We start from the raw sequence: 14,181 nt of genomic DNA on the forward strand, positions 1-14,181 counted from the left end.
TCAGTTGCTTGTCCTCCAAGACTCCCTCACATCCATCATCATCAGTGAGTCTCACTCCTCTCTTAGGGCTTTGTGACAACAAGAGGCAGCTCCAGTGGTTTAATGAGTGTGAATTTGCAAGTGTCCCCTAAAGCAACAGGATACTCCCTACATAAACCTCTCCATCCACCACATAAAACGTGACCCTTACCGCTCATCGTTACCAAAAACACCACATTCCATGACTTCTTCCCATCTGGATGATGGATCTTGACCATTGATTTCACTCTCGGCATATAATTCTTTGCAGCAGATCTCGGGGATCACTTGAATAAAACAAAATCAATTGTGCTCATTCACTTTACAGATACAGAAAACAATACAGAAATACTGTGTTAGTGTCTTATCGTACCAGGGATATGAGGTATGTTTTCGTGATAACGACACTGAATCCTGCAACATAAGACGAAGATGCGTCTGCATGATCTCTCCGGATACTAAACGCTCTCTCACTCCTCTTGGTATTTTGGGACACCTCAGCTTTCTTCTCCCCAAAGTTGAGTTTCCTTTTATACACGCCTTCTCCATTAGATCCAGCTGCAGTTCTTGGGACACGAGCACTCTCTTCAGCCTTGGCATCTTGTTCTGTTTTAAAGCGACCTGATTCATCATCAAAAGTCTAAGAAATCAATATCTTTATCCGGTTCACTGTTTCAAAGCCAGAAAAGCAAATCTTACTCGAAGAAGCCAAGAAGTCTCTGGGTTTTGGAGGTTGAACCATCTCCTTGCCAGTTTTCTTCATGATGTTCACACTAAAGTTCATCTCTCCTTTGTGAGTGAAGCAAAGCAACTCATTTCTTCCCAAGGCTCACAAACTTCTTCCATCTGGACTTCTCCATGAAGTAGAATATCGAAAAGTCGTGAGGAATTGCCTTGGCGAAGATGACATCATCTTCTTCTTTTTTGTGTTTCTTTATTTTTGTAACTAGCATGTGATTATTATCCGATTTAACATTTCAAAACTAGGTTTATAAGGAGAAAGTACAGAAATAATAAACTTGTTTGGCAACCTTCTAAGGTGGTGAAGTTTTCTCCAAGAACATATAACAAAAGGTTATGATTTCATTTGGTAAACAAACAAAAGTTCTGCCATTAACATTTTTGCCACATCTTAATCTCTGTAATGCCGATCCAAAAATCCAATTATTCTACAGCTAACTTCATAATTTAATAATGCTGCAACCTTTTCAAAGGCCATTACAATTCAGCTCTACATTTTCTTCTAATTGACCTGTAAAATGGCAACTAAAAAAGAACATCTGATCTAGAGACTCTGTAGAACTGTTAGAGGTGGAGAGAGATCAGAGGAAGTGATGAGTAGGATACTCATGTTCATAACCATTATAGTCATAATAGAGCCTTTCCCCTTTCGATATATCGCGTGTAGCCACTAGAAGAACCCGACACTCCCCTTTTATGCTGTACCTCACGCATTTGCAGTTCTGCTTCTTCTTAGCAACCCTGCAACAACAATCAGTGATGTGATCATCATTCAATGGTATAGACTTTTGCGGGAAAGAACAAACAAGTTAAAATGTTTTGAAAATGTTGCTTACGGATTGTGATTGTTGATGCCATTAATGAAGCGAGATATGTTTCCATACTTGTCGGGACAGATAACAAGAGTTTTAGATGGATCTTCTGATAAAAGGAGAGTCATGATGCTGTCACAATCGTCTTTTTCTCGGTTTTGCAAGTAATCAACATCTCCTGTATATTCAGCTATGAATGTTAAGTCCTTAATAGGACCATCTGCTTCAACTGTGTAACTGTATAGACAGGAAAAAAAAGGACCATGTTTTATAACTCCACATTGTGATTTAAGGGAAGATTGATCGAATGAATCAAGAGAGAGATACCCTTCAAGCGGATCAAATACCACAACAAGAGGAGGGCATTCTCCTCTTCTGCACATAGCTTGACATTGTTCCAATGTCTCTAAATCTTCTTTTGACAGCACCTATGAAACATAAAAAACGAGAAATACAAATCAAGGAAGTTATTAAAATAAGAGAGTTAACGATAAAAGGGGCTGAAAGATTGTATTGTTCTTTACCTGCATCCCACCTTTCTCGAACTTGGATTGATTAGCAGACCGAGGAGCCATACCGGGAACATAATTTAAGCCGTCTATGTATTTGATACCTAATGCGGTTAATGCAGTAGCAAGTGTGCCCATTTGAGTAAGCCTCCGTTCAGGATCTTCTGATGGAACCAAAGGTAACAGTTTTCTCCTTCTCTTCTTCACTGTCAAAGAGCAAGATCGTCTCCGAGGCTTTCTAGTCTCTTCTTCAAAAACAATAAATGAAGCAATGCTTAATCTCAAACACTTGCTATTCTCGGTTAAATATGTAAGTTTCTCAACAATGCTCATTAACCAACCCCACATGAAGTGCAAGAGATTAATAATACTAATTTGTAGAAGTACATAACTAGCAAAAAATTTAGCTATTTTCATATTCATTAAACTGCTAATCAAGTAAAAACATCTCGTTAGATTCATCAAGTCAAGAACTTTATGATCATATCAAGAAACCTAAAAGCAACAAAAAACAAAAATCGTACCTTGACTCGATTCTGATTTGTCTGTTCGATCAGTTAGCTTCTCAATCCGAAAGAAGTGCAAGATCTTCTTCTGAGATAACCCTAAAACATTTCACCCGGACAATGCAAAAAAAAAATCCCAAATTTTTGAAAAAAAACAAAGAGAGCATTAGAAAAATTAGGAATTTGTTGAGCGAACACAAGAATTTAAAAAAAAAAAAAGGAAAAAGAAAAAAAAAAAAATCCCTACTTCTTACAGGTCGTTGGTCGGAACAATCGACACAAAGCCAAGGTCCAATGGGGACACGAACAACGATCGGTCTAAGGCATTTCATGTGGAACCCTTTATCGCATTTGTCGCAGAGAAGAAGCTCATCGTCTCCTTCCCCAGAACCACATTTCTCACAGGCAACATCGTTGTAGCTATCTTCGACTTCTTGTTCATCTTCTTCTTCTTCTTCTTCTTGTACAACCACACGGACAGATTTCGCCATTATCTCAGCCATTGATTTCATCTTCCTCGGTGGTGGAGATTCGGAAGAAGGGCGTCTCGCTGGAGCTTTCGTTCGTCGCCTCGATGATGAGCAAGGAGACGCCGTTGGGGAGGAAGCGTTCCACGTGGCCATGATGACTGGGATGGATGCTCGAAACGAAGAAGAGTCGCCGGAGGAGAACGGGGAGAAAACGATTTCGATTGGTTGGAGCTAACGTGCACCGCCGCGTGTGCGCACGAAAACTGATGTGCGCATCACCTGGAGTGTGATTTGGGACTCTTCTTTATCGGCTCTCTCTTTTTTTTGGTTTTTTTTTTAACCTTTGACAAATTCAAAATTACTGGTATGGCTTTTGGTACCTCTGCTGCTTCTCTTCTGTCTTAAATAAAGGTTAAAAACTTAATACATTGTATGAGACCAGATTTACTACCATTAAAATCCTTTTAATTGTTTGAAATTTTCTTTACTAAATCAGTAAATCTTACTTATTTATTTTATTAGGGATTGGTAACAAATTTAATAATAACTAATATACAAATGTTACTAATATATTTTCCAAGTTAAATACAAATTCATATAGGAAACAAATCTCTTTTAAATGAAAACAAATATATGTTGGTGCCTTCGTGGGCTAAGTTATCCAGCCCAATGCTGTCTTTGCAACACGACGGTGATTGCAACAAGTCCTTAAAGAACCAACCGATGGATATAGAATGCCTTAAGAACGAGGCGTCTCGGATCTTGACTTTGCATTACGATGCCTTTGATCAACAGATAATACGAAACTTAACTATATGGGACTTTGCTTCCCTACGTTGTTTTAACAAGCAACACATTTGTCAAGCTTACATTATGAACAAGGATTTGTATCGGAGATTTGTCTAGAGGGGAATTTGGCCTTCACGTGATGAAGAGTCTCTTCCTTTATACAGTTTGGTTTGTATACAACGATGCTTATGATTTTATGAGTCATAGTTTTCCATGTGCTCGAGGAATTTTACACATACAACATAGTTACATTGTTCATCCATCCATAATGGGCAGGACCTAAAGATTTTTTTCACCCAAACTTAAAGAGAACCACGATTCACATTGATAATCATGCTGTGCTCCTGCTCCCACGGTCAACCTTTTAGGATTCAACATGCCAAATCTTGTTTACCTCGATCGACTAGGCGGACCTTTTCGAAGTCGGCCTCAATCTTTTTTAATGCAAATTATTTACCTTTCTTATAAATTATAATACAATTAAATGTATCTACTTCATGTATCTTGTTCCATTCTTGCATGACATGACCGATTTGTTTGTGTTTCATTCATGAGCACTTTGTTTGTTTATTGCCGATGATGCGTCATTGCTTCGGTTATTGGCGTGATGAATAACTCTCATTAGCTAGAAACTTTGATCCTCAAAGTTTGTATATAATACATACATATATGAAAGTGGAAGTTTGTGCTAAGGTTGATGATGACAAGAAATTGCAAGTCAACAAAAACCTCTTTACTTTTCCTAAACCTTCCTCACAATGCCAAATCCACTTCTTATAATCTTTTAAATCCAGTTTATTTTGACTGCTTAATCAATCAAATTTTAGTATGTCTTGAATAAGGTATATTGAATGATTTATTATTTATATGATTTTTGGAAGTCAAAACATAAAAATCTGTTTAAGTATCAACAATGCAATTATTTAGCCCCACGTACTAAACACCACTTGCAAATCTTTTGCTCCTAACAAAAAAAAAAACAGAACAATTGCAAAACTAATTATGAAAGCCGAAGCTCGAGATTAGAATCAATTTAGTTTGCTTTGAGATATTAATCTCTTTGACTTTCCATTACTCTCTATTTGCGCAAGTGTCCATGGACAAAACTCAAAAAGTCTTCTTTTAATTATATATGTACATATGAAACAAATAATCAACAGATTTTGTACCAAAAAATAACAACCACATTAAATCAACATTTGAAAATATATAGATATACCATAAGCCAAATACTTAGACCCTCAGCATCTACAACTTTTACGAAATTAAATGTTAAACTAAAATGAGATTTAGTTTTTTCTTTTCAAAGCCACATAAAATTGTAAATTGTCATTAATTAACTTAATAATTAATGTTAGTTTAAAATAAATTAAACAAGCTCATTAATGGAATTGTACCAAACTCCATATTTTATGAGGTAAAATATAAGAAATAAAAGCACAAACTTTTAACGAACAATTCAAAAATAAAATCTCTTGCGATTTTGAACCATAATGTTGAAATATACTTTATTATGAGATTAATGTCATGTCGATAATGTGTTCATAATCGTATTAGAGCTTTTCATATTAATATGTAGATTGGTGCATCAATTGGTCTATGTAACTAGTAATCCGTTAATATTTTTGAAAATAACATATTTGTATTTTGGATACTTGTTCGGTCGGAAGACCATAAGAATAATCAGACGTCTCTGATCTCTTACTTGAGAGGTAAGTCTTGATAATATAAATATTATTTTTAAGTCCTATTATTTTAGAAAATGAAATAAATAAAATAAGATTATTAAGTCAAATTATTAAGGATCATGAAATCGGAAAACAATATAAACTGACAACTTATACCATTTAAAACATAAAACATCTTGAATTGTCTGTTTGTCACAGCAAATCTTATGAAATTGATTCTCATTCCGGTACAATTCACCTTTCAAAAACTATTCTTTCGTGTAAGTTGAATATATTTTTCTACCAACAAATAATCCCTAAAGAAATTTATATGGGAAAAAAAAAAAAAAATCAATCAAAACGGCATAATATGTGTCGTTTTGGTTTCGTATACCGAAAGACAAGATCTGGAATTCACCTTAAACACCTTAAGAAGATCCGTAAGCATACGCCTAACGGTAAGTGAGCAATTGCTCTGTAAAAGTAACAGTATCTTAGTAACGCCGTTAGTTATAATAACGGAATCTTGCGCCTTCGTTTCCTTAAAAAGATAACAGACGCTCCACAAAACCGTGACGGCGTGATCAGTCGCCGCCGTCGACACTTTCATCAGCCTCTTCACCACCGTCTCCACACACACACCATCACAAATCTCCGATCGACCTTCTTTACATGACGAAACAGATTCGAGAAGCTTTAAGCATCTCTCCGTCGCTAAAACGCTCGTCGTCGGATCCGTTAACAAACTCGTGAGCTTCGTGACTAGCTTCTTCTCTCCGATTAACGCGAGTTTCACGCGTTTTGAAGACGCGATCGCGATTAATAACGATAAGCTCGCTTCGGTTAAGGTTGGATCGGAGGTTGATGAGCTTATCGAGTTCATAACCTCGGTGATGATTTCGTCTCTCTCGGCGATTAAGAGCTTTGACTCGGCGTCGACGGCGATAAACTCAAGCACGGCGGAGCATTCGATCTTTAGTTTTGGATCCGCGTTTTTAATTAATAGAGATAAAGACGTCAAGAAATCTCCACCGTTGGTTAAGATCAGATTCGATAACCGTCTCCGGTCGAAGATTTTACGACGGATCATGCTCAGAATCTTCACCGCCTCTCCGACGAGGTGTAATTTGGAGTCGGAGAAGTTTGTGGAATCTAATTGGCTAATGAGATCCACAAGCATCTCAACGAAACCATCTTTTCCGGCGAGAAACTCTCTGTTCTCGTCAGAACCACTCGCGAATCGGAGGATCATTGACAACAACCCGTCGCGATCACTATCACCGACTCGATCGATTGCATCGTTAATTTCGTCTTTCGTCGGAGTATGGGATTCTGGTGAGTGAGAACCGTTATGACGGTGGTTGGAGTCGGACCAGAGATCGATGAGGCGGTGGAGAGTTAGGTTAGGTACGAAGTCTTTGTTTTGAAGAATCTGCATCGTGGCGGGACAAGTGTTGTTGCCACCATCGAGCCAACGCTGGATACTAACTCGGTCGTAAGTAACCCCGGTGGATAGACTCACCGGAGAATTCATAAGGTCGAGTGAGATTGGACATTGGAAGAAACAAGGAACGGTGGTGATGTAAAGATCATCGCTCCTCATGTTTTTTTTTGTTTTTGGCTTGCTCCGACGAAAGTGTTTATATGAGAGTTTCAGAGAGAATAAAGAACAAATCTTTTGAGTTTGAGACAGAGAGAGTCGTGAGTTCGTGTGGCCGTGTGGGTGTGGTTTTAAGAAGATGAGATATGAGATTGAGTCAAACTATTGCTGACGTCATAATTCACTTTTTGAACTACTACTTGATATTACTATTTTATTTTTATCACATTTTTGTTTTTACAATCCACAAATTTTGTTGTGCAACTGCATTGTTATGTTTTAAAAAGAAATATAATAAACTTTTTACAACTTTGGAATATTATTTTCAGTGTTTTTGGAATTGTAAAGATATCCACCAAGTTCAGAAGATATATTCCTGAATCAAAAAATAAAAATACTTTTGTGACATCTTTATAAGTTTTTATTTGAAAAGAAATGTAAGAAAAGCCATGAAATAAATACTCTTCCGTGTTTCCTTGTTACGCTTTTGGTCAAAGAGTTGAGTCTGAGGTTCTCTGTTCTGTCTTTCGGCGGGCGTAGTAAGACTTGAATTTGTATTGGTGGGGTTACATCTCAGCCGTTGATAATAGTAACCAAAAACGGTGTAGATTTGCTTAAATGCTTCCCACCCAAAATATATCACGTAAGTATCCATCCACTTGCCCCTTTTTAAAATTGCACCGCCTGAGGAAACTCGGGAACCTTTTGATTTCTTCAGATCTGTGTGTTTCCTTCGTCAATAAAATACTCGTATTATTTGTTGTCTCTTAAAGAATTGTTGTTGTATTCATCATGTCTTTTGTAAGTTAAAATTTATAAAAGAAATGGAATTTTAAGGAGTTGAACTATTGACCGGACAGATTCTATGGACTTTTAAGCAACTTTTGTTGCTTCCTTTTCCTTTTTCAAAGTCCACTTAAAAATAAAGTCTTTATCGATTACCTCAGAAGTTAGAGAGCCAAGATGAATATGACATTCCAAGTTCGTATTGTCTAGTAGTATTATGTGGACAAAACTAGAAACAAATGATGTTGGCCATACATAAAATCACTTCACGATATGAAAGATGTAGTTCCATTTTACTACGAGCTTCCATAGTTACCTTATATGGGCCTCTTCAACAACAACCTTCCGTTCGTACAAATACATATTCAATGTAATAATTTTGCCAATAGCCGGCCCATTAAATTTACGTTTTTGGTGTTCAAATATGCCATAATAATCAGATTTTTAAAAATATATAAACAATCTAGAACACAACAGTTGTTATATTTTTAACCTGGATCGTATATGTACTGCATGAACAATGAAATAGTTTTTTCTTTAATGAAGAATTACACTTGTGATTTTTTTGTCGAAGGTCAGTTGTATTGCAAAATTCTCTTTTAACCACCTTTCGGTTTAATTATAAAAGGACTTCAATGAGAACATATGCAACAATGATCGGTAAATTGCACGAACGTTGCTTCGGTTTGTAATAGTCGATGCCAACAGTGTTGTTGATACAGTAACAATTAGGATTTTAGGAACTAAGACCAGCTTTATTTGTAAATTAGCCTCGACGTCCACAACATAAATAATATTCTCTTTATTTGTATGATTTATTAAAAATGGATTAAAGAACAAATAACTATCCCTTATTAAATGATATTCTCTTTATTTGTATGATTTATTAAATGATAGTCTCCATTATGATATTTTTCGCCCACTAATTTCGAATCGTAAAATCATATCGAGAACCAATAATTGAATATATGTACCTGCAAGTAATAAGTGTACTGCTTAAACCAGTTCCAACTTCCAATATCCAATATGGAAATTTTGAGCCACCTCCCTTACCATGGAGTTGTGTACATATCTCACACGGCAAAGTGCCATCAAAATCAAAGAAGCAGCGAGTGAAATTAAAAGAACATAATTTTACTAATATCAATTCCCAAATCAGAAATCCCTAATCTTGCTAAACATCAAATCCCAATTCCCGATTTGGCGAACCAGACAACATTAACTAAGAACACGACAGAAAAAAGGAACTACAAGTCTACAACAAACCCAACAGTGGTTAAAGTATCGCTTCCTAGATTCAATCTTCAAGATAAGCATATTCATCATCATCAAGTAAGTTGTATGATTTATTTTGATTGGAATAATCCATTTAGTAATAAAGAGAGAATTAATAAACTAAAGAGTAGTTACTTATTTTTATATGTTGCTAATAATTGTTTATATTTAATTTCCTTTTTCGTTTGTAAACAAGAAAACAAAAAAAGAGAAGTTCTAGTATCCCACATCGGATACTTTTTAATATGTGATGAGACAATATCTTCTATAAATACCAAATTAGTTTGCCTATTTCTAATATAACTGGTTCAATATATTAAGCTTTAAAATCAGGTAATTAATTGAGTTTATTTTTATCAAGTTAATTTATTTTAAAATTTTAGTTACCATGAATATATTAAAAATGATTAAAAATTATAAATAATAAATATATTACTCAGACAAAATTATTTTTCATATTATTATTATAATATTGAATTTAACATTAATTTTTAAATGATAGAAATATTTTACATTAGTTTTGAGAAATGATTCAAATATTTTATATCAATTTAGTAAAAATGGTGTAAATCTTATATCATTTTTTTGTCATTGATGTAAACAAACATCAATTTTATTAATTGAACCAAATATTTATCTCAATCGATATAAATTATTTACATCAACAAAATGTAAATCATTTATTAAAGTGATGTAAATTATTTTTACATTATTTAAACATGATATAAATATATAAAATAAATAATGTAAATCAATCTTTTTTTGAGTGTAAATGGCCTATAAATCCTATAACGGAAAGGTACTAACATTAGTATAAGAAAAAATAACATGATTTTCGTAACCCTAAAAGTAGACGTTTAGCCGATGAAGTCTCATACTATCATAATATATAGTCAAACCATAATAAACATTGACAATAGTACGTGGGAATCGTACAATGATAATATTTTCTCTATACTTGTTTAATACCTTAATTATAGTATTTACTATGAAAATTTAAAAGGATAGAATACACTATAATATAGTCAATTTGATATGAAATTATTATTATTATTATTTTGTCGTCAAGCTATATGAATAGAATTTTTTGACATAACATGAAATGAAAAGGCTCTACCTTGACCCACCACTAATTATTTTTCTTTCATATTCTTCTCTTTGTCCCCTCTTTCTAAATCACTAGAAGATGAATTGACCCCTTATAGAAAAAAATGAAAATTTATTTGTATAAGAAATTAGAAATCTTGATAATTAGTTACATGTAATCTTAGTGAGATATATGCTAAAATCTTTATTGTGTTGTAGTATAGTATAAGTTCAATCGACATACAATACATATTATTTCAAAACAAAATTAGATATATAAGGAAAATGTGATACTTACATGTGAACTATAATTTAAGACAGCTATAAAGGAGTCTTCCTCCATATTTTCTGTCTCGTGGGTCATATAAAGAGGGAGCTATAAAGAGACGTCATTGTTTTGCACCACAACAGTTTTTTACTCTTTCCCTGAGATAACTTGTTCACATATATTTAGCTTTTTTTTTCCCTTTTTTTTGGGCAAACATTCACATATGTTTAGCTCTAATTCAAATGTAGGTACTTTTGTGGTAAAAAAGTAAGAACGTCTGTGTTTCCAAAAGAGGTAATTCGGAGGTGTCCGATTCAAACGTTGCTCGAGGAGAAATAAAATACTCTTCATCTTTCGTAAAAGAAAAAATCGGAACCAATCACACGGCTTCATAGAACATATAACATTAAATTTTTCCGTGACAACATCCCTAAACATATGCAACGACGTAAAATCCATAGTTGGATACTTGGATTAATTAGGTACAGTGGTTTCCTTAACAAAAAAAACATATGAATAAGACCATAAATAAGTAATAAATAAATAAAAACACGATGAGAACCACAAGTCAACATCTTTCCAATCACAATCGCTCTCTCTTGATGTGCCCATATTTCTTGCTGTCAGCAATTCACAACCTTCTCTTTTTCATTCCATCAAACCCATCAACAAAATCTACCCTTTTAAATATTATATACTTCCACCCAAAACTCCCTCAAAACATAATTCATTTCCCTCCCTCACCTCTCTTTTTTTTCCTCTCCAATCTTTCACCAATGTCTTCTCGATACTGCAGATCAAGAACATATCATCAACTCAGAAGAACAATCCCTATTCTTGTTCTTCTTCTTGTCCTTTTGAGTTGCTGCAATGGAGCAAGAACCACGAACGTGTTCAACACGAGCTCGCCACCCAAACAAAAGGATGACGTCGTTTCGCCACCTCATCAAGCTCATCGTCAAGTACAAGATCACAAAAGTATGCAGTTCTTGGGGTCCTTGCCACGTCAGTTTCCGGTTCCAGCTTCTGGTCCTTCCAGAAAACATAACGAGATCGGTTTGAGTAGTACTACGACGACTCGGTCCTCTCCTTGAAGTTCAAAGGTTTGGTTCATGAATCATGATTCTTTTTTACTTTTGTAAGTTTTTGTGGTTTAAATATTTGCCCTTTATGATTTTGGTTTAGACTGATGTAAATAGATTTCAGTTTCATTTATTTATGGGCAATGCTGTGGATAGATCAGCTTTTTTTTTTAATATCGGAACTTGTTAGATCCATTGAAATGTATTGCACGTACGTATAAGTGTAAAAAGCGAGGAGAGAAAGCTCCTTTTATAATCAAACAATTATTATTAATTCCTTTTGATTTTCCCAGTAAGGAAAGTTCGATGGTATCTAAATTTTATATACGACATGTTTATCATATTCTAATCGTGGATTTATCATACCGGGGATAATTATTAAGATACTTTATACAAGTCGCCGATCCGTTTGGTATAAAATTTATTCACTTTTCTTCTTATGATCATGAGTTATAGAAATAACAAACGGAAGCTATAAGACTGGCATTTGAGTTGATGTTTTTAATAAGAAAAAATATCACAAGTATGAGTATATTAAAATATGATATCTTGAAATATAAAATTTCCCATAATATAATGGACTTTAATTTGACTAATACATATATTGTGTGTTCGTGCGTAAAAGAATTGTCAGTTCTCAAAAATACGAAGCAATGAAAGGTATATATATGTTCTTAGCTAAAACGTGTGATTAAGATTGGACGTTTATACATAATTGATTACTTTTGGATGTATCTTTTTGTTTAATTTCCGTCAATAATGTCACTGAGTAGTCAGTCGTTGCGAATACGATTGACCAACGGCTGCAGATAATTGGAGGATTTGATGTGATCTCTCCTACGAGTTTCAGAAGTTCATTGAACGTTTCTTTGGGGTTAGTGAACTAGAGTCATTAATAGTACATTTATTAAAAAAAATATCATTGATATCCCCTTGATTCTCATTCAAACTTTGAATAACTTTATCGGGATTGCATGTGATGAAATATACTTTACATGAACAATAGGGTCCCTTGACTCTCTTGTCTCGATTACAACTTTAGTTTACGTCATTTAAAATATAATCAGGCATGAGCAATAGATAAGCTAGTTAGAACAAGGACATCCCATAAACGGTAAAAGATATATCGTCTGTCAATAGAACCTAAAATTTCCCAAAATGAGCTGTATGGTGTATTCCATATGTGTAAACTCACGTATGCATAATCTATAACGTATCTGACTATTCACGTATAAGTAGTTCTACGTACTAACAGCAACAGTTTTTGTTTTGTTTTGTTTTCGTTTGAATTGTTAATCAACTTATTAAACAAACATCTTAATTTATTGATCAGCCACTGATAAGCCGAATTGAAAGTACTTCCACATCTATTTAAATTCTTAAAAGATTTCAGACACGTCGTGTGACACCGGTTTTTAATAACAACAACTTACTACTATTATTCAATTTTTGACGTCTTGTTACAATAATTTTAGATTCTGAAGATTTGGTCACCGCTGCAATGCTTTAATTTGTAATAGTAATCATGCATGCGTGTGAGATTGAATAAATTAATAATAAGCCAAAGTGGCTGAAAACGTTGTGACAAAATGCTAGAGTGTATTATAAGGATTTATATAGGATGGATACATTTATATGCGGGCATGTGATATGTCCAAATGCGTACGTGTGCACTTGTGTCCACGCGCACGTACACGTGCGGTGTACCCCGCATTGATAGGGCGAGTCTCGATTATTTCCATTCACATATATCTTTCGTTAGTTGACCGTATGTATCCAAAATTCCAAATGCACGCGACGTACATGTTCGCACGAAATACTCAAATATTTTGTTTAATGATATAACATTATTGATCATATGATATTTATTTATACCGATTTGAACTATATATCAAGTATAGTGAATTCTCATGTTTGATAACATGCACTTCTTCGGGGTCTGGTTTTTATTTGATTTATAACTTATGTGGTCAAGTAGAACACAACATTGAATAGGATATGATAAAAGACTATTCAAATTGCTTTTTTAAAGCTTATGATTCGAACTTTGATCATGCATACGAAAAGATTTGTACATATCCTGACGGGTTATACCATTAAAACTCTGTCAAATGTGAAGTGACAACCTCCACGAATGAAGAACATAACTATAAATCACCTTTAAACACACAAACACAACAAACGGTACAGCGATCACATAAACACGCGTGTTTCAAAATTATTTGCAGACTCAACACATATTCTCTAAAAGAGTCCACACCCTCCATAAGAAGAAGGCGAAGAATGAAGCTGTGTCATCAATTTATGGAGTCTTTATGAAAACTGCCCAGGCCCAGTACTTTGAACGAGTACCAGTAGACAACAAACATTTGGTAAATTGTTATGATTTGGTATAAAGTTTATAAATCTCAAACCAGACCAAACCGATATAATTTGTAAACATAATTTGATCATTGGGTCTTAAAATTCCTAACTGGGCCGAAATTGGTACATCTTTAAGGCCAACCATGTATTAATGATCTTCTTATAGTCCATTATATTTTGGCCTGTTTAAACTCCAATGGCCAACAAT

General features: G+C 34.4%; 3 protein-coding genes across 4 annotated transcripts; 1 reads left to right on the plus strand and 2 right to left on the minus strand.

Moving 5' to 3' along the window:
- Window positions 1,078-3,423, minus strand: LOC104769169 (histone-lysine N-methyltransferase ATXR5-like). 2 transcript variants are annotated; one of them, XM_010493318.2, is made up of 6 exons: window positions 2,834-3,422; window positions 2,605-2,685; window positions 2,096-2,328; window positions 1,899-1,999; window positions 1,596-1,808; window positions 1,078-1,500 (listed from the first exon to the last, which is right to left on the minus strand). In XM_010493318.2, exons 1-6 carry the CDS (start codon window positions 3,207-3,209, stop codon window positions 1,341-1,343), a joined length of 1,164 nt encoding a protein of 387 aa, XP_010491620.1. In that variant the 5' UTR covers window positions 3,210-3,422; the 3' UTR covers window positions 1,078-1,340. The 2 variants fall into 2 exon arrangements, with proteins under 2 accessions (XP_010491620.1, XP_010491621.1); XM_010493319.2 differs by having other exon boundaries at window positions 1,341-1,500; window positions 2,096-2,325; window positions 2,834-3,423.
- LOC104769170 (U-box domain-containing protein 28-like) lies at window positions 5,670-7,259 on the minus strand. The gene has a single exon (XM_010493320.2). The coding sequence runs from the start codon at window positions 7,113-7,115 to the stop codon at window positions 5,868-5,870; it is 1,248 nt and encodes a 415-aa protein (XP_010491622.1). The 5' UTR covers window positions 7,116-7,259; the 3' UTR covers window positions 5,670-5,867.
- Window positions 11,203-11,887, plus strand: LOC104769171 (protein IDA-LIKE 3-like). Its single transcript, XM_010493321.1, has one exon. The coding sequence runs from the start codon at window positions 11,304-11,306 to the stop codon at window positions 11,619-11,621; it is 318 nt and encodes a 105-aa protein (XP_010491623.1). The 5' UTR covers window positions 11,203-11,303; the 3' UTR covers window positions 11,622-11,887.

Source organism: Camelina sativa, chromosome 20 (genome assembly GCF_000633955.1).
Source record: "Camelina sativa cultivar DH55 chromosome 20, Cs, whole genome shotgun sequence".
In the NCBI taxonomy this organism is placed as follows: Eukaryota; Viridiplantae; Streptophyta; class Magnoliopsida; order Brassicales; family Brassicaceae; genus Camelina; species Camelina sativa.